Consider the following 21,452-nt stretch of genomic DNA (forward strand, 5'->3'; position numbering starts at 1 on the left):
GTATTTTTATAAAGGCATACACATTTAAAACGGGCATGCATACATGTCTATTGAGGTCATGAAATATAATGATTAAAAACAACTTACTGAGGAGTTCATTTTGACTTACAGTTCCAGAGGGAGGAGTCCATCGTGGTGAGGAAACATGGAAACAAGTGGTAGAAGATACTTTCTTCAAGCATGGCTGCACCTCCCCATAACCACCTCAAACAGTACCAACCCGGGAATAACTCTTAAAATGCCTGAGGCTATGGAGGACATTTCTTACCCAAACTGCCAAGATACAGGAAAGATATTGGGTAGCCAAAAAATTAATAGCTGCTACCACTGTTTGCCCTTATATATCACATCCCATCAAAAATGCCCTATCTCTTTCCAATTTGAGTTCAAGCATTACTTAGTTAACTCTACTACTAGGGGCTAGCCAGGAGGGAAATGGCGGTTAGACCTGTTATTTTTATCTTGGAATCAAGTTGAGTCTGAATATGGGTTAGTTTCAAAAGTATATTTGAAAGATGTAGGAAAGAAATAGTTCCATGGCAGTGATCAAGACATTAAGTCAAACAATAAATTCTCTTGCATGTTCAACTCATGAGTTAGGTATTGGCATTTGTAACCAAAATGGTCTTCCCATACATACTGTAATACAATGGCTTAAATAGTTATTCTCTTCAATGTTCCAACATAAGGTTGCTACTATATTCTTTCTTAAATAAACAGCCAAAAGTATCTCTTGAAAAATTAAGAGCCTTGTCACATAATTACTTAAACTGTTATTCTTTTCTTGCCTCTCCTATTAGAAGCTCAGATCTAAATTTAAGGCTCAAAATTAATGATCTGATAGTTGTAGATACTGGTATACCACTCATCTTCATAGTTTTGTTTTAATGTTTCATTTTTAAAAGCTTTATTTGTCATTATTTAAAAAAACTTTAATATTTGTTTTAAAAAATCAGCAATAATATCTAGCACAAAAATACAGGATACATTTGTTGAGTAAAATTGCATCTATTAACAAAGAATGCATTTTGTTCAGATACTGAATAATCTGTTGCCAAATATTTTAGCTTATTTAAAACTTTATGAACAAGATAATCTAAAATAGCTATGTTTAAATATTATATACAATGTATCTGAGAATCCTGAAACAAAAGTAAGAAAAAGTATAGTGCCTAATCTACACATAAGCAAGGAGATGTGGCAAATGGAGGAAAGAAAGAAAGGGCTTCAAAGTGAAAGGCTGATTTGTGCTTGGGTAGAGAAGGGCCTATGATCCATAAAAATCCTAAGAACAAGTTTTCAAGAAATATTTGAAAACACGTATTTTCAGTCTGTTGTTTCAAGTAAAAAGGAGAACACTAAGGGAATCAAAGGAACAACAAACTCTAGCCTGTTTCTTTTATCTTTTTCACATAGATTAAATCACAACTTCCCTAGGACCCACTGACTAAAATTACACTCTCTTATTTTACATGAGAGAAGCAACTGCAGAGCATATTTTTTTAAGTTAGCCAGTAGGAAACCAATTTCTACAGACTCCTCCAAATTGACCGTGAGTTTGTCCTGCTTACCTCTAAGAAGCTGAGAAAGTAAGAGGTACATGAAGATGTTGATCACATAGAAACTTATCTTTTACATGTATACACAGTTGTTATAATGTAACATGCCACTGCTTCTTTTTCAGTTAAATTTTTGTTTTTATTATAAGAATATAAAAATTGGTCAGCAACTGGAGACAAATATATTAATGCTTCTACTGCAGAAAAGCCTGTCATGTTAATTGCAGATAAATGCATTCTTCTGATAAGGTCTGAGGTATTGCATATTTGCATACTTATTTTCTTGAATTAGTTAATTCTATAAGGATACTAGGATCTTAAAGGGAAAAATATTATAGTTTTGGAAATATCCAAGAATATGCATAACCAAGCAGTATTTTTAAACACCTGTTACATTTGGCTTCAGAATCTTGTGTATACACACACATTCATATTCTATCTATCTACCTCTCCCCACTGAAGGAATATAATTTAGCTATGTATTTAAAAAAAGAAAACAGTTTTACATCCATAAATGATGAAGCAAGGTCAGGTATAAAATGTTAGAAAGTTACAGCCATTTTATTTAGTACTGAGCGAAGGCGAGTAATTGAACATAATTTCTTGATAATTGTTGCTCACAGTTTTAACAAGAACAAAAATCAATATAACTTTATGTTATCTTTGGCATGTTGTAAATTCAAAAGGATAGCCATTTCTTTAGCAGCACTGTGAGGTAAAAACACCGTAGAACGCACTACTAAATCTAACCTTACAAGAAGAAAAAGGTAGTACAACGAATGAAAGCATCAGTGTCAAAAGGAATGGTGTCTTAAGGAAAATATTTACAAAATAAATGATGGTATAAAACCTATACTAGTTAGGAAAAAATTATAGTTTATCACAACCTGGGGACCTATTGTTTTCAATTTCAGCTTTTACATTTTTATATAATTTCTTTTTAACAGCATTTCTGTTGTGAAGGGCAATGAAACTCTAGTGAATATAAATTTCAGTATCAAAATGACAGTTACATAAATTCCCAAGTGTTAGGTAAGTGGCAGAAAATGAATTTTTAAAGATGTGGCAGTAGCAAACTATGCTCTCTTTGCATAAATCCTGGTCAACACATAACTAACAATATCATTTCTGTTTTACCACATACTCCCCCCCTTTATATTATGGACTATAACGCAAAAAAAATTCTCAAACACAAACTATGCTGGAATTTGGATACTTAATTAAAAAAAGGTTTCTGCCTATTCTTTCCTGGTGGTAAAAATAACTTTACTGTACTAAGAAAAGCTTACACTTTTGATATAAGTGGTATTGGTTTGAGAAAAAGAATTTAAGTGAGAAGTAAATTCCTACCTGAGCAATATTAGTTGATTAAAAGAAAAAGGCAACAAACTAGTCAAATAATGTCAATTATTAATAAGTAAACATACATATTAATATATTCTCTATAACTCTCCCAAATAAAATTGGATATTTAGCAACTATTGTCAAGAATAACTAATAGTCATAACTAGACAAAGGAAAAGCAACACTGTCATTCCCAGGAGATATTGTTCATGGTTTAGAAATAAGAATAAAAAGCAAACCTTTACTGGGTATATGTTCAGAGACATATAGTTCTAAACATTTAGCTTAAGGGCTTTTTGTTAATCAATAACTAAAATGTATATATTTTCTAATATAATGTAAGCAATTTTGAATTTCTTTGTTTTAAAAGTAATTTTCTTATTGTAATTTTCTTCATATTCCAAAGAAACACATGCTTGCAATCTCCAAGTATAGGTCTTCTACATATTAGAAATCAAGTGGCATTTTAGATGGTCAAGCAATATTATTTTACACAAATTATAGAATAGATTCTATCAGATTGTAAGACTAAAATGAGGAAAAATCAGTCCATGAGCATAATGGATGTTCTGAATAATCACTATTGATGACATTACATTCCTGCCGATAACACAATTATTAATCATTAAATTATCTCAGCAATCACTGATATCGAGATAAACACTAAAAATTGCCTAATAAGCATTGAAATGAAAAAAGACACTAAATAAATTTAAATGTAACTAGTCAATCTGGATTTACTGTGGCTTGCCTTATTGTTGAAAAACATTGTAATAAAAATGAATCTGAGTCCTAAAATCTAAACAAAGAGTCTAGAAATGGGATCCATTTATAGTTTTCAATTGAATTTCTGTGATTATTTTCTATTAATACAACAGTGGGTTGAATAAATGTCTTTATGTTATTAACTATGTATTGTGAGAAATTAAAATACAAAATAACGAGTTTAACAACATGTAAAGAAGTGACTAGCAATAATTTTCCCTCTCCATACCACTTTGATATGAAGTCGTTCACAATATAAAAAAGCTTGGAATATTTTAATACAAAAAAAGAATGCATGGAAAGGAAGGCACTCCACAAATATAAAACACTGTATTGAATGAATGCGTTGACCCTGGGAACTTCTGAGTATGTTCCTTAGTCCCGAAACTTCAACAATAACTGAATTTAAAATTATCCTTGTTTGATGAGATTGTTTGAAATTCATGCAACTAGAAACACATTTGATTAATAGTGTTCTTTATTAGAAAATGCTAATTCTCTACTAGGCACGAATAGGAAAATGTGAATTAATTTAGTGATACAGCTTTCCCATTATTTTGTTAGCTGAACTCTACTGTTCTTAAATTTGAAGTCTTGATGTGGGGAAAAAAGAAAGGAGTAAGGTCCTTTTGGAGTACTGAATCCTTCTGAGGATTTGGTAAATCTTAATGGCAAAGAACTATTGTGAGGTGATAAGATAGGATAGTGAGGGGCTTAGAAAACCAGATGAAAGATAATGCACAAAAAGGACAAACTGTTTAAGGTATAATTTTCAGCTTGCCTTAAGTTATTGTTTTTTTTTCTTCTTTATATATGAAGGGCCTCTTCTAGTTAGCATACTATTAATCAAGTGATAACAAACGAGTTCCTACAAGCAGTATTATTTTGACATGTTTCAGTGGGAAAGCATAAACACTAAACTCCCATTGTTAACTTTGTGGGTGCCAAACAAATGCAATCCCTCCAAGATAACCAGAGATGCTATTTAGAAGGTACTGGTGTGTTTAATTACCAATAGTAAGAAATCAGAAAACAAAAACCAAAAAATAATAATAGAATAATATTTAGTCATTCCTAACAAAATAAGTTAAAAGTCTGATAGCAGAATATCAGTCACCAACACTGCTTCCTAATATTCTTGCAAATGGTTTCGGTTTCCTGAATATTCACTCATGAAATTATGTGCTTTCCGACAATGGACTTTTAGTCTACCTTAGTAGACCCAATGTTTTCTCTTTGAGAAAAATAAGTTCAATATCTTCTCCTTTCGGGAATGATAAAACATCTCCAAGTTTTACCTCAAAATGTGCTGCTGTTAAATACTACCAAACAATGCAAAATAAAGAACCCATTAGAAACTATAGCATGCTAAAGTTTTATGGAAAGTTTATTTTAACTGGTCACTCATTTAAAGTTTTTTTTTTTTTTTTTGAGAAGTACTTGAACCTTCATTCATTCCACTTGGACTTATTCTAGCCATAACGGACATGATTAGGCACCCTACTTCGATAAAACAAGGGTATTGCCATGTCTTTCTTTTATAATAATGTTGTCTTTCTGCTAGTTTTGTTAAGTTAGGACATTTGCAATTTCTTGCAGCAAGTTTCTCACAATTAGGCAAATGCTCTGGCATGCTATTCACTGCTTAATCCTTAGTGTTCCTTTCAAATCAGGCTGTACAACATAACCCTCTGAGCAAACAACTAAAAATTATGGTAATCTTTTTAACCCATTGCTTCTATAAAAGCTAAATGATCATTTTTTATTTTAGTTTCAGTTTCTCTAATTTTATTAGCTGGAAAGTACATATGGAAATAGTATGTGTCCTAAAAATTCAACAGCAAAGTTATATCTTTGAGTCTGACAAAACACTGATTAAGAATGTGTAAGTGCACAAACATGATAATGACAGGAGCACAAAAACTCAAAGTATATGGACACAAATTTTTAAATGCAAGTGCTTATTGTAGTAAGCAAAAAAGGGCCAAAATGAACCAAACTGGAACACAAAATGCACAAATATAACTCTAAGACTAAGTAATGCTATTATGTGGTATCAGATCAGCTGTTATTTAATATTGTTTAAAGTAAATTACTTTAAAAAATACCTCAAAGTAAGAATACATATTTTTATATATCATGTTTAGAAAACAAATATTTGTGCATGGATACAGATCACTTACATTTTAAAGAGAATACATATAGTTTGTTTTATTAAATACCAACATTACATGTCTTCTAGCCTAAATTGTATACTCAGTAATCAGTTCTTTCTGAACTAAGGAAAGTAAAATGTTTAGCAACCAGTACACATAGCAACACAAGTACACATTTCTATTAACTAAACAAGACTGACAGCCTCCAGCTTACATTCATAAATTATTTCTGTCAGTATTAGTAGTTAATGATATTTTCCAGGACAACATAAAATGATATTTTAAAATTTCAGCATTTAAAGAAAACAGTACTTATTATACAGTGGTTCTGTACCATAAATTTACTAAAAACAAATTTGGTTGGTTTATTTTAAATCTGATTTTTAAATGTACTCTATTTCTGTGTAAATCATTAATGTTGGTTTGTTATTTAAAATGTTAGATTATCTTCTTGAAGTACAACTATTACATAGAATCATCTAATGCTTACTGAAAAATACTATATGGTTTCATATGTGCTAGGTGCACAAGTCCACTATAATAAAACTTCAACTACATCACCATAGGATTCAAGGTAGATCAATATGCTACACTGCAGCTCAAATCACATGGAAATCAGAAATACAATAGTGTAACTCTATTTATAAAGGGGAAAGATGATTAAATTCAACTGGTTAACTTCAAAGTCAGCTTACATAAGACTAAGATAGCATCAATACCATGTGCTTCATATTAAAAGGCTTAACTATGACATATTTAGGAGATTATAATACCAACATGAAACCTTTGAATAAAAATGTCTTCACTTTTACTACAATTCCATTAGCTGTAAAACATTAGAAGCCTTATGGAAACTTTCTCTAGATTTAAGCCACTTATGGATAATATACAAATATGTTTGCACACATTATTAGTGATTTAATTATTCTATCAAAACTTTGGCACCAACCATATCAGAAATTCATATATTAGCACTATGGATTTTGCTCTGGCACCTAACTATTCTCACTACATTTAGTATCTAAACACACTCAAATGAAAGGAGTCCTTTGGCTATCCACAAGCTACTAGAATACTTTTGTTTTTCTTTTAAGAACAAAAATGCTATTCTTCAGGATACAATGTTAAAAATACTGTCATTGTTTAGCATTATGACATTTATAACATATGAAAAGCATCTTGATTAATATTAATGATCCCTTAAACTATTTTTGTGTAAAATAATATTAGGTTAACTTTGAAAGAAATTTGGTGAGTTAATGTTCAGAAAAGTTAAGACCTTGTGGACATCAATTATATAGTTAAACAATTGGACACTACTGCAAACTGACACTATGAATATTATGGACCTATGTATGTTTGTTTAAAATTCCAACCTCCAAAAGAGAGGCTTATATAGAATATTCAAGTAATGTGGCAGGAAAAAAAAATACCCTTGATAGAAAATTAGGCAAAAACCAAACCAAAGCAACCGACAACACATTTAATTTTCTCTTCATCCAGTTAGCTGAGGAATAGTATGAATCTTACAAGCCAGTGGATGTTCGCTTTTTCATGCTCCGTCTCTGAGCTAAACTTGAAGCAGCAACAGGCTCTAGAATTGGTTGGAAAGTCTTGGGAGTCAAGGCAGAATATGTTGCAATCACTGCTTCCTAAAATAATGACAAAGCATTACAAGTTCAGTAACAGTCTCTGTAGGAAAAAAGTATTTAGTAATACACCACAAGACCTCTACTTATGAAATTTTCCCTTTTACATAGCTGTTATAGTAAGGGCCCAAGTTATAGCACCAGAAACAGCTAAGTTGCACATACATACATACATACATACATACATACATACATATGGTTTGAAATAATTATACAATAGAAATTTTATTTAGCCATAAAAAAGAACAAAATATCATTTGCAAAAAAATGGTTAAAGTTGAAAATAGTCAAGTTAAACAAAATAATGTAGAATCTAAAAATAAATGCTGCACACTTTTCCCAATATGTGGTATCTAGGCTTTGAAAAGACAATGGGACTATTGGTACTAATACTGTAACTGGGGTAGAACAAGACAAGGTGGATGGGAGAAAGGAATTCTCAGAGGGTATTAAAGAGTAAGTAGGATCAAAATACATCATATGCATATAAGAAAAAATCAACATGAACTCCATTTATTTTGGGAAATTTATATAAGCTAAAAGATAATTTTATCAGAAAAGGCATAGTAAAAAAACATTAAGAGTTCATGAATGTTTATAAAAAAATCTATCTTCAAGAAATAAAGATATTTTATACATCAATGGGTAACATGAGATACACATTAAGCGTGTGTTCATTTTACCGTAACAACATGTGATGCATCATTTGTCTTTGGCTGATCCCTCGGCAACTGTTCTCTGTGGGTTATCCAAGAGTGTTTTAATACTTGTTCAGCAGTATAACGCTGACGTGGGTCCATGTGAAGCATATGAGAAAGCAAATCCTAAATGGATACAGAAATTTACATGAAAATACGTAATTCACATTTCCTCAAAATATGAAAGTATCAGTAATTATAATGCTTTATCAATACTTAAGAAAAACAGTATATATACTCTGAATGGTTAACTTTCAGTGTGCATATATATATTTTAAAGTCACAAATTTGAAAGGGAAAAGATGGAGAGAAGGGGGGGCAAGAGCGATATAGATGCAGTGCTCATATATGAAATTCTCAAAAAAAATCTAAAGACAAAAAATAATCATGAATCAGATCTTTCTATTTTGTAAATCCTTGTGTACCAAGTTTCTAGAACTGGGATTTAGTTAGTAACAAAAGAGGAAATAAACATTTAAGATAGCAGGACACTGAGAATATTTTAAGTGGGCAAGAAAAGAGCTACAGAATTTTGCTAGAAAGCTAGAACCCCAAGAAATAATGGTTTGCATATCGAGATAAAATACAAAGGGGAGGCTGTCATGCAGTTAGCTAATCTATTCAATAAGTAAGGGCTTTCTGCATTGCACGCTGATGACAGTAGAACATAAACTTCATGTCAGCAAGTACTGTTATAATAATGGTCCAGTCATCATTGGTCTTCATCAAAATGACTATGAATATTTGATTTTTCTTATAATTATAACTGTGATAGAATATAACTTCATAGTAACATACAAGTTTACATACACCAAAGCATGCATGTAACAATTTGAGTAAACTATATAACTTTTAGGAAAGAAGTAAAATCACCTCAACAAGAATTTCTTAATAGAGAAAGACATAATTTGTGCAATTTTTATTACCCAGAACAATGAAACTAAGATGACAGATAATAACTCTTGTATTCTCGCAACTCGGTAGGCTGAGCCAGGAGTATTACAACAAATTAAAGGCAAACATAGGATATATGTTAAGTTTGGGACCAGCACTGTTTGACTATATTTTTTATAAAGAGGAAAAGAAAAAACATAATTTGTTAAAAATATTTCAAAGTTTAAATAATCAAAATAACCAACGTGGAATAGAAAAATTGTGCAAACATAAACAGAAATTGAATATTGAATAGGACAGATGCAAAATTCTCCAGGGAACAAAGAGAATAATGAGAAAAAGAAGAGTGGGTTTGAGGGCATATGATTCATATATATTATATATTTGTATAAACTCTATAAAACCTAGTGACATATAAAATGAGTATATGAAAATAAAAGATAATGAACATTTCAATAAAAGACTTAGTGAATCAAAAAATTAATAAGTAACTTATTTTTTAGCAAGCCTATTACTACACACATAACAAAAGGAATTAAAATCAGCATATCATAAATATATCTGTATTACAATATTCACAACAGCACTATTGACAATAGCCACAAGATAAGAACAACTTATCTGTCCACCAACTGTGAAATGGATAAAGAAATGCCACGCCTATAATTCATGGTAGTGCATGTGTGCATGAGTGAATATTTTGTGTATCTATGTACATGAGTTTATATATGTACAAGATAGAATACCATTCAGTCACAACAGAATGAAATTCTGTAATTTGTGACAACATGGATGGAACTGGAGATCATTATGTTAGTGAAACAAGCCAGGCATAGTAACACAATTATGACATGATTTCACTCAGCATGTGTAATGTTAATGCAGTCAATCTCATAGAAATGAGAGTAAAATGTGGGGAGGGTAGATGGGTAATTTTGATCAGTTACCATTGGATAGCATCAAGAATTTCTGGTATGCTACCACAGAGAAGTGTGACTATAGATAACAACAAACACCTAGAACAGAGAATTCTTCAATGTTTCATTTTAAAGAATTAAGTGTTTGAGGAGATATATATGTTAACCTACTTTAAACATTACACTATATATATATATATGTATGTATTAATGCAGTGTAAGTTATATCATTAATATGAAAAAGTTTTATGGTTTATGTATCATTTAAATACAAATATAAAATAAGTATGGCAAAGTGTCATATACCTGCTACACCAGCACTAGGAAGGTAGAACCAGGAAAATCAGGAGTTCAAGGTAATCTTTGGTTAAGTAGCAAGTCCCAAGGGAATCTGAGCTATATAGGGAACTGTCTTAAAAAATAAAACAGTCCCTTGCCCAGCAACCCACACATTATATTAGAAAACAAAAGCAAAATTTCTATAGCTCAAGAACTTCCGCTTTTGATCAGATAGAATTCCAAGGTCTGGATTTACTTACTCTGTTGAAAAGTCAAAAATATAAAACAAAAACCAAGTTTTCAGATCAAAGTAAAAAAAAAACCCCAAAAATCCCAAACAAACAAATCGATCTTCAAGAGATGGACAATAAATCAAGTGAGCATCATGATTGCCCAAACACACCACAGTGAGTTTGTTCTGGTCACTGTGCAAAGAAAGAAGGATCAGCCTGTGGAACTGATTGAGGAAACAGAAGAGTCATTCACAGAAGACCAACATAGTCAGAAGACAGAAAATGAAAGTGGTGATAGAAAAGAAGAGAAAATTAGAGACCTACAGATGATTTCCTTCAAGCATACAGATTATTACATACCTATGAAGGAGGAAAAAACTCAAGAGAAATATCCGAAAAGACTGGATGAAACTTAGAACTAATACATGATAGTGTCCACAAATTTTCACAAGTATTGCATGTTAATGCAAAATGTTTCATTCATTCTCATTTGAAATATATTATATGAAGAATATTTTTAGTATATTGATTATAATCTTTTAGACTGCAAATCTTTTAACATAATTTTATTCCTTTTTTCTTTTTTATTGAGCTATACCTTTTTCTCAGCTCCCCTCCCTTCCTCTCCCTACTCCTTCAATCCTCTCCCATGGTCACTATGCTTCCAATTAACTCAAAAGATCTTGTCTTTTTCTACTTCCCAAGTAAATTATATCATAACCTTTATTCTTTTTAAGAAATTGTTCTTTTTAGAAATAATTTATTTGCATGGTTTATGCAGGCAGTAACTAAAAATAAAACTGATGAAAAAAACTCAAGAAATTATGTAAAGTGGGGAATATTTATGCTTCTATCAACTTTACTCATAAAACACTTTGCCTAACTGGTGAGTAGTCTGAGACTAAACACTTCTGTAGTCTTCTCTAAGAAAAATCTAAAAAATGAAGATGTAGAACTATTACTGCTTCCTCAAATTAACTAATGCTTAGACCAAAAGCCAAAAATATTTATAGGAATAGAAAAGTACCCAATATCCATTGGTATAAAATTGATAATTTTTGCCATCTTACCAAAAATTAGCAATCATACAAGACAAGCAAGAAAGGACAATGAATAAAAAATGAAAACTGACTCAGAACTGACACATAAGAATTTCCAAACAAAAATTCTAAAAGAATTACAACTCTAATCCAAAAATTTAAAAGTTGAGACTGAAGATATTTAAAAGAGACTCAAATCAAATGTCTAGAACTGAATAACGAAAGATGAGGTTAAAAATAATTCAATATAAAAGTAGGCATAGCAGAAAAGGCGACTGGTACAAACAATAATAGCTATTAGCGCCAAAGAAATAGACTATTAAAACAGGCAAAAAAAAAAAAACCAAAACGGAGCATCAATAAGCTATGTGAATACTCAAGAAATCTAGCATGCATGTACAACTGGAGGATCAAAGTCAAAGGAGAAAGAAAAATTGAAAAAAATGTGCCCCTCAATTTCCAAATTGTATAAAAATCACAAACATGCCACATATAATAAAAACAGAGATGAGAATAACATCAATTTCATTTCAGAAAACATTTTAAAAGAAAATATAGTGGAAAAATAGTTTTTAATATACTGAAAGGAAGAAGCAATGCCAACCTCATGGTTTTTATTATATAGCCATATCCTTCAAAACCAAACATGAAGATGGTGGAAGAAAGATGTCTAGAATATTTCTGTGTCTCCACCAGTCTACTCTATAGTCTACCAGCATTAATTGTAGTGGCTACAGGAAAAGGTTGATGAAAGAAAAGGTGAGGGAGGGTCCCAGCAAACATTAGACAGAGATAAGGTAGAGTCCAGCAATGCTGGGAAAGGTGGGGGGGGGTGTTGGTATCAATCTGCTGGCAGCCTTTTTTTTTTTGCCTAACAAGAGAGAAAACAATTAAATGCCCAAATGCCTCCAATACGAAATAAATCAAAACACAACACTGAGAGCTCCACACTATATATCTTTAGGAAGTAAGAAATGTTGGCAACTTTGATTGTTTTATCTTGCTATTATTTCTTATGCTTTCAACCCACATATGCTTCTCTTCCCTGTCTTCCTTGTTTCTCTATCCTTTCTTCATACGCAATCTTTTCACTACTTAATTGTTCACACTTCTAACTTCAGTAAAATTTACATTCCTAAGTTTTATTTTTCTTTAAGAACCCTAACTATACTAGTTCCTTTCTTCCCTATCTAACCCTTTATATTGGTAGTTGGTACTTCTAATTGCTTTTTCTTACATTTAAACATTTGGTTTGCTTTTGAATTATTGTCATGTTTTCCCTCCTTTGAGTGCTAATGTGGATTGTGTTTTGAAGTGAAGGCTGCTTGGCCTTAATTTCAACACTTGGGAAGTAGAAGGAGAAGACTCTCTGTGAGTTCAAGGCCTCCTAGAGTTACATAATGAGACACTGTATAAAAAGAGATGAAAGGCTGTTCATGTAGAGGATATCTTCGAACAAAACAGAAACAGGTATCCATGCCACACTTTTAAGAGACTGAACCTGAGAATCAATCCATGAGAGAGAGTAAGGAAAAGATATGCAAAAAAGACTAAGAGCCTATTAAATAAAATTATAGCAGAAAAAAGGAAATATTGGGAAAGATACAGATACCTAATACAAGAAACATTTAAAACCTAAAATGGATATGATCAGAAAGAACTTTTCCATATTACATTATAGTGAAAATATTAAGCTAAGAAAAGACAAAACTCTTGACCTTTAAAGGATTGATCTCTTTACAAAGCATATTTCAACGCACAAATCACCTGCAAAGACTTTGATATAGGTGTGTCTTCTATCTATCTGATGATTTCATTGGTTAATTAATAAAGAAACTGCTTGGCCTGATAGGTAAGAACATAGGTGGGTGGAGTGGACAGAACAGAATGCTGGGAAGGAGGGAAGTTAGTCAAATGCCTGAAGCAGTCGCCATGCCTCTCCTCTCTGAGTCAGTCGCCATGAAGCCAGCCACCAGGTCAGACATGCTGAATCTTTCCTGGTAAGTGACCGCCTTGTGGTGCTACATAGATTAGTAAATATGGGTTAAAACAAGAGAGAGTTAGCTAGTAAGAGGCTGAAACTAATGGGCCAGGCAGTATTTAAATGAATACAGTTTGTGTGTTGTTATTTCGGGTGTAAAGCAAGCCGTGTGGGATCCGGGCAGGATGAAAAGCAGGCCTGCCCGCCTTTTCACTATAGAATGGCGCCCAACGTGGATAACTGAATCCACAGAAAGCCTGAGAAAGCTTGGGAAAGAGTAGAGTAAAGCATGCTTTCTTGGTTGCAGCAATTTCTGGGGTCTGGCTCTGCTTGCAAGAGGCAAGAAGCACTCTCATCTAAGAGAGGCTTCCTGACTCAGCTTTAGCTGCAAAACCCTGAAGCTCTTTTAAGAGGTCCCACCACGAAACACTTAAACACTTAAACGGTGTTGATGAAAAGCTGAACACATGCTTTTCGGTTTTCAGCTGTAGCAGGAAAAAAGTTGCGCTGTTTTAAAATGCCGGCTTCCTGGGCCGTCCTGCCAGGGCAAACTCTGACTCTTTCAGGCAGGCAGTCAACTGAGTGTGGTCTGTTAGCAGAATGTTGCAGCTTGCTTGCTGGCAGGGACCTTGAAACGCCATAGAGTTGTGGTGATAAACATGACTACAGCAGGTACCTCTGCCAAGAGTCTGGAAAGCTAAGGAATGGGCTGGATTCAGCCTTCAAAGCCACGGCTTTAATCCTATCTACCCATATTGCTCAGTAATTTAAAGGCTCCTGTGGTCAGAAAAAGAGAGAGAGATACAGTAAAGAGAGATGAAAAAACAAAGAAAACCTCTAAATGATTTACAGTGTGAAGCTAAAGATTAAAGTTCTTAAAAGTAAAAAAGAAAAAGAAAGAAAGAGGGTGGTTTGGGTGTGGTGGTACACACCTTTAATCCCAACACTTGGGAGGCAGAGGTAGATTGACCTCTGTGACTTCAAGGTATGGCAGGACACACCTCTAATCCCAATGCCTAGGAGGCAGAGACAGATGGATCTCTGAGAGTTCAAGGACAGCCTGGTCTACAGAGTTATTCCAGGACAAAGATATACAGAGAACCTGTCTCAAAAAGTAAAAGTAAAAATAAATGAAATAGAGGTTAAAATAAAGCCACACAAAGATGGAAAATACACAGAGAATCTTGATACTGTATGCTATTATGCTCTCTTTTAATTGTTTGAATGCTGAGGAAGGAGCAACAACTGCTAAAGATATTTGTTTATAAATGCTGCTGAACTAATCCAACATAGATATTTTGAAAATACCTTGACTTCAGAATTTGGATCTAAGGATATGATACTTTGGAAAAGAGATTCTTCTTTTGTTTTCACAGAGGATGAGACCCTGTGGATTGCTTCTATTCCAGTATGGTATGATGGACCACGTCCTCCTGAAAGGTTGCTGTGAAAACCCTCAAAAAATTACTTCACTCAACTGCCAACTGAAATGAATCTAGCACACAGGTTACACCATGAAAGATCTGATTAACAGCGTCCCCATTCAGCAGGAAGCAGTTTGGAGAGAAAAAAACTGCGCCCATGTTCCCAAATATTGTTTATAAATGTTCTTTTACATTTAAAGGGGGATATGATATAGATATGAATAATTTGCATTGGTATGTATTTTAAGGTCAATTTTCTTCTATGTATATGTATTTCTGATATTGATTGCGGTATTGTTATTGTGTAGTTCATTTAAAAATGTAATGTATAATTAGGAAATATAGGTTGTTAATGAATAATCATCGATAATAGTCAAGCTTGTAGTCATGTTAGTTAGATTTTCTAGATATATAGAGATATATTTCAGTTAGATAGGCATCCCTAATATCTTTTGAAGACTACAGAATATGGCATTTAAATGTTTTAATAACTTAGGGCTTTTCATGACAATGAGACACATCTGCTCCTGGCAGCACCAGCTACTTCAAGAGGAAGATGGGCATCAAAGAGGCTCCTTATGGAGTTTGCTAGCCATTTGGGCAAGAAACTGCTCTTGCCTGGACTGTTGGCATAAACTGGACATAGAGAACCCTCAGAGAGAGGACTGCTGACCTTGCCTAAAGGTGAGATGATCTTTCGGGGTTCCTGATTCATGAAAGAGTCTACGAGACATTCTGCAGGACACAGCAGATACAGACTGAACTGCCTTTGAAATTTCCTGCTTCATGGAAAAATCTGCTGGATACTGTGGGCCTGAAGGCTGAAGATGGATACCTCAACAATACAAAAGAACTTTGGGTGACTGTCCAGACAGTGAGATGTCTCTGTCATTTCTAAGTTTGGAAGTTGCTTATTTCTTGTTTACTTAAGTAATATTGTGTCCTTCTGGAGTCTTTGATGGAGTTGAAGAATAAATAGATAGTTATAGTTTTCCTTAGTTATGATAAAAGATAAAGTAGATATAAATATTGTAACTGTAATTCTTGCATGATAACTGTTTTGTTATCTGTAATTTTACTGTGTTAAAGTGAAAGTCTTTCTTTTTTGTTTAAACAGAAAAAAAGGAAATGATATAGGTGTGTCTTCTATCTATCTGATGATTTCATTGGTTAATTAATAAAGAAACTGCTTGGCCTGATAGGTCAGAACATAGGTGGGTGGAGTAGACAGAACAGAATGCTGGGAAGGAGGGAAGTTAGTTAGATGCCTGAAGCAGTCGCCATGCCTCTCCTCTCTGAGTCAGTTGCCATGAAGCCAGCCACCAGGTCAGACATGCTGAATTTTTCCCGGTAAGCGACCACCTTGTGATGCTACATAGATTAGTAAATATGGGTTAAAGCAAGAGAGAGTTAGCCAGTAAGAGGCTGAAACTAATGGGCCAGGCAGTATTTAAATGAATACAGTTTGTGTGTTGTTATTTTGGGTTTTAAGCTAGCCAGGCATCTGGGAGCCAGGCGGGACGAAAAGTAGGCCTACCCGCAATGCCCTACTACAAGACTTAAAACTTAACAAGGGGAAACAAACAAAACCATCATCTGTGCATTAAACCTTATCTGAACTTTTTTACTTGCCAAAGAATTTTGAATTTTCTAAATGGTATAAATAGTGACATAAATGAAGCAATGACAAATAATTTAAGGAGGCACATGTTTGCAAAAATTGAAATGTACTGTCATAAATTTTACTCAGAAGGGTCTCAGTTGCTGATTATCTGCCATATAGCAAACTACAATCATATTATCTCCAAATATTTGAACACTTACTAAGTATCACATATGCAACCTGTTTCAAAATACCCACAATACTAAAATAACATATATGAGGTGTCTAATCTTTGTAACAACCTCAAGGTAGGTATTCTAGCATCACATTTTGATATGGTAACTGAGATAAAAATAGGTTAGATAACAGTCTGAAAGTCACAAACTTAGTAAGTCATAAAGTCAGGCTATGCAATCTATGCACCATCCTATGTCTTAATTGCTATTCTAGATGACCTTTCATCCTTCACCTATCATACTAAAAAAAAAAATACTTGAATTTTAAATAATTACTACAACTTTATATTTTTGTTTCTTTGTTTCATTTTTTTAGAAGCAGATTCTCATTTACCATAGGCTAGCCTTGACCTTCCATATACCCAAGTCATCCTTGAACAAGATGACCTGGAACTTCTGACTCTCTTGCTTGTACCTACCTGGTATTGGGAAAATAGAGGCATGTGCCATCATCATGTTTAGTTTAATGAGGTATTGGGGAGCAAACCCAGGGTAATAACTACCACATAAATATAGCAAGCAATGTTGGTAGCATTAATTTATAGCATTTATGAAAAAAGTAAAATCTTATATTTCTAAAGAAAAAATTCAATTTCATAATGAAATGTGACATGAAGAGAAGCTATAATAATTTGAGACTTGAATCACTACACATGAGTAAAAGCTATAAATCAAGGCTGTGCCAAGCAAACTGTGTTTTATGCCAAAACCAACACGTACTTCATAAATGGTTTCCAAGTGCCTTAATAAAAAAGGAGTTCATTTATATATGGAGTACTGATTTTAACACAAACATGTATTCTACTGATATATACCTTAATATATACATGCAGTAATCATGACTTAGACATAAATCCATACCAGACTTTTATTATAATTTCTTCCTAATAAAGACAGTATCAGAATGGTGATTAGTTTTTACTAGCAAATGTATTCATAATAAAATATAAATATTTTGCTACTTAAAAAAAACTGAACTTGTTTGAAAAGGACTTTATCTTATTTCTTTTAAATTTCCCTAAAAAAAAGCAAGTTCTCCTTGATAGAATGATTAGCAGAGGATGGAAGATCAAAAGTATCATTATCTTAAGCAATATTCACTGAATATTTTGATGGCTAAAAGAAAAATGGGAAGATTCCAATAATTTGCCACTTACATATGACTACTTTTATGATATTACTGGCCAGTTTTTGAAAAATTGTACTTGACTATGACAAAGAACATTCACGTATAATATAGTTATTATATCAATATACAGGTATTTATACTTATACTATAGCAGGGTATTTATACTTTGATAATATATTGAAACAATGATCAACAAAATTAATAAATTCATCTAAACTGAAAGCCTAAAATTTCTTATCATCTATATCTACTTGTAGTAAAAGCTTTATAACTGACATGAATACAAAAATACAGCAAATTTTCTATTCACTTCATAATACTCAGATGGCAAACGTACCAGCTGTACATAGTAACAAAATATAAGCTTTCAATTTTGATCACACATTTCTATTCAACTTCATTTGGTATATGTGATGTATGACAGACGCTACAACCATAAAATTCCACCAATATAGCTCCCAAATAATGTCCTGAACTGAATGACCTCAATAGACATGCTAAAAAAAAAAGCTCAAAAAAACTTAACCTAGGCAACAAAGAAATGCTTTGAGCAAGAAACATTAGTCTTTCCCAGAGACGAGCACACCAACTGGTTATCCCAGATGTTCAGTCCTGAAAACATACACACAGGTGACATTATACAGATTGGGCAGGTTGATTTTCACACACAAACACAGACACACAGCAATGATTAAAGAAAAAGAGGCCATGAATTTAAAAGAGAAAAGTGGGTTACATGAAAGGAGTTGGACATAAGAAAGGGAAAATAAAGAATTATAATCTCAATAATAAGAAAATTAAATAAATAAAAACTGACATGACAATAAAAGAAAACCATACAATAAGTATACATTGGAATATTGTTTCAGGATTTTAATAATTTAATATGAACAAAGTAAACCTGAACATATTTATGATTTATACCTTAGCTCCATCTGAAATATTGTCCCAGTTCCCACCACTCAAAGAGAACTTCCCATTGCCTATACGCAGGAGTATTTCTTCAGGAGTATCATTGGGTCCATTGGAAAATGGAGTGTAGCTGTTAATAAAGTAGATTTTAATAAACATGCAAAGGTACATTTTGTACATAATTGAAAGTGATGGCTAAAAGTCTATATACAAATATAAAAAGGAGCATTATTATGAGGTAAGAACATTATTTAATTATTCTCTTTACTATTAATATAAAATCATGTATCTTAAACAATGAATTTAATTTTAATGAATTATTTGACAAAGTAAAGAATTTTACTGATTACTTCTTTGCTTCCTCTGATCAGCAAATTAAAAGTGGACTTTTATATAAACATATAGTATTATAATGAGACCACAATAAAGCGCAAACATTCTATTTTGAAAGGCTTACGGTCAGCAAGGAAATATATTTACTAGGAAGAAGTTTCAATTCTTACATATTTATAATATATTGTACCAATTCTGCTTATTCACCAACGTTTTATTTTTATGAATATAATTAGTGAAAATAAGTTACAATTTTCAGTTAATATCTATGAAAACAAATATTATATTTAACATTGATGACAATGTAATAAAAACACAGCCTCTGAATTATGTACATAAAATTACTTATGGGTTGATAGAAATTTATAAATTTTAGGTGGATTTTAAAAACTAACTTGACAAAAGTGATCATTTTTGTACCACTTTATTAGATGTAACCAAAATTTCTTTATACTTGAGAACTGGAAAGCTGATTTATGGTTAAAAGTATTAGGAGACAGCTTGCAGTAAAGTCTTCATTCCTTCATCTAACAATTGGGCTTAAATAGCATCAAACACATACTTATATATAATAATTTCTTACTTAACCATAAAGCAAATATTTGAAAGGAGCAAGGAAGATATTACATTCTATGGTCTAAAACCTATAATATTGACTATATGTGATATGGTACACCATTCTATAAAGAGATTACAATTTTTAAAATTCTGACATATGCAATTATGTACAGCCAATTAACAATTGAACATTACTTTACGTTGCTAAAGTATTTTATGTTTTTATACAGTAGTTAAATTGAGTATTTAAAATGTCATACCTAACTTTCTGATATTTACTAGTTAGCCATTCCTTTTTTTAAATCACAATAATAGATACAACCATAAATATTCACTTTTAAATAAAAGTGCTGTTTCCTATTAAGAGTAAAATATCATTTTAACTAATTATAAATTAGAAACATTAACATAGTCTAATTATTATCATATTTAGAGTGTATCTTCATCCTATTAATGGTGGACATGTATGTATATGCTTCTCTAGTTTAATGTGTAGTATTATATTTTTATAAATCATCTTACTAAATCTGTTACCCAGAATTAAAGTGCTTTCTTAATAAAATTAACTTAATATTAACAAGCTCAGTGGACATGTTCCTATTATAATACACAGCTAATCAATAGTATAGTAAGTTCATTAAATAGTTAACCACACACTGTAAAAATAAAAGGCTTATTGTAAAGTGCCTATTTTATATAAAAACTTTTCTATTTCTCCATTGTTCTCATTTTATAAATAAAAGTATAGATTTGAAAATATTAATGGGATGTCTAACAGTATTTTCTTCTGTACTCTTTCTAGATGAAGATATGCACTCAAGTTCAAATAACAAGAGTTTATAAATATCTTACCCAGCCAACATAGTGTAAAATAGGACTCCTAAACTCCAAATATCACAAGCAGCATCATATCCCTGTTGAGTGAGAACCTGCAAAAAAATTCATGGTATGAAATCTTAGTACTATAAACTCATATCTATATCTAGATATAGATATATTTCACTGCATTATTGTATAGATTCTAATAATTTCATAAATATTAATAATATAAACAAATATAAAATTTTAAATTATTCTATGTCCTGCAAGGGTAAAGGTAAAATCAGCAAAACACTGCATGAACTAGGGTTATTACAGGCTGGTATGTAATACAGACTACACACAAAAAAGAGCAACCCTGTAAGGTTTAAAACTTAAGCTTTCATTCTTCCTCATTTCAAATTCAATAAATAAGCATCTAAACTTAAGACTGATATGTACAAGTGTTTGATGGAACTATACATAATACTGAAGTTTTTTAATTCTGATATTGACTCTTATGAGGGAGATATTAATTATTCCAATTCTGAAGATGACACTGAGGGCAATGTTAAGTAACTGGCCCATCATTAAACTGGTTAGTACTGTAGAACAGGCATTCTTACTAAAAGGAAGTGCTTTTAATATTTAAGAAAACAGCTTCTTATTTTGAGATGGGGTTTTCTTTTAAAGCCCAGCATGACTGAGAACTCCCTATTATAGCCCATGTTGTCCTTAAACGTGTGACAATTATCTTGCTTCAACCTTCCAAGTGCTGGAATTACAGCAGGTATGAGTCATCACATCTTGCTTGATAACTCTTTCGTAGTGGTTGGGGTGTGTGTGTGTGTGTGTGTGTGTGTGTGTGTGTGTGTGTGTTGAATGTGTGTGAATATTTTGTAAAAGGACTACACATTATACAACAACGAATTCCAATTATGATT

At 32.2% G+C, this 21,452-nt stretch overlaps 1 protein-coding gene across 2 annotated transcripts in view; it reads right to left on the minus strand.

Annotated features, from left to right (window-relative positions):
- Nucleotides 1-7,350: 7,350 nt before the first annotated feature.
- Rps6ka6 (ribosomal protein S6 kinase A6) overlaps nt 7,351-21,452 on the minus strand; it is a 130,267-nt gene continuing 116,165 nt past the window's right edge. For both annotated transcript variants that reach the window (XM_038316373.1, XM_038316374.1), the window contains 4 exons: nt 20,563-20,639; nt 18,832-18,949; nt 8,166-8,297; nt 7,351-7,476 (listed from right to left, as the gene is read on the minus strand). In XM_038316373.1, the coding sequence (XP_038172301.1) occupies nt 7,351-7,476; nt 8,166-8,297; nt 18,832-18,949; nt 20,563-20,639 (453 nt within the window). The remainder of the gene's footprint in view (nt 7,477-8,165; nt 8,298-18,831; nt 18,950-20,562; nt 20,640-21,452) is intronic.

Source organism: Arvicola amphibius, chromosome X (genome assembly GCF_903992535.2).
Source record: "Arvicola amphibius chromosome X, mArvAmp1.2, whole genome shotgun sequence".
Lineage (NCBI taxonomy): Eukaryota > Metazoa > Chordata > Mammalia > Rodentia > Cricetidae > Arvicola > Arvicola amphibius.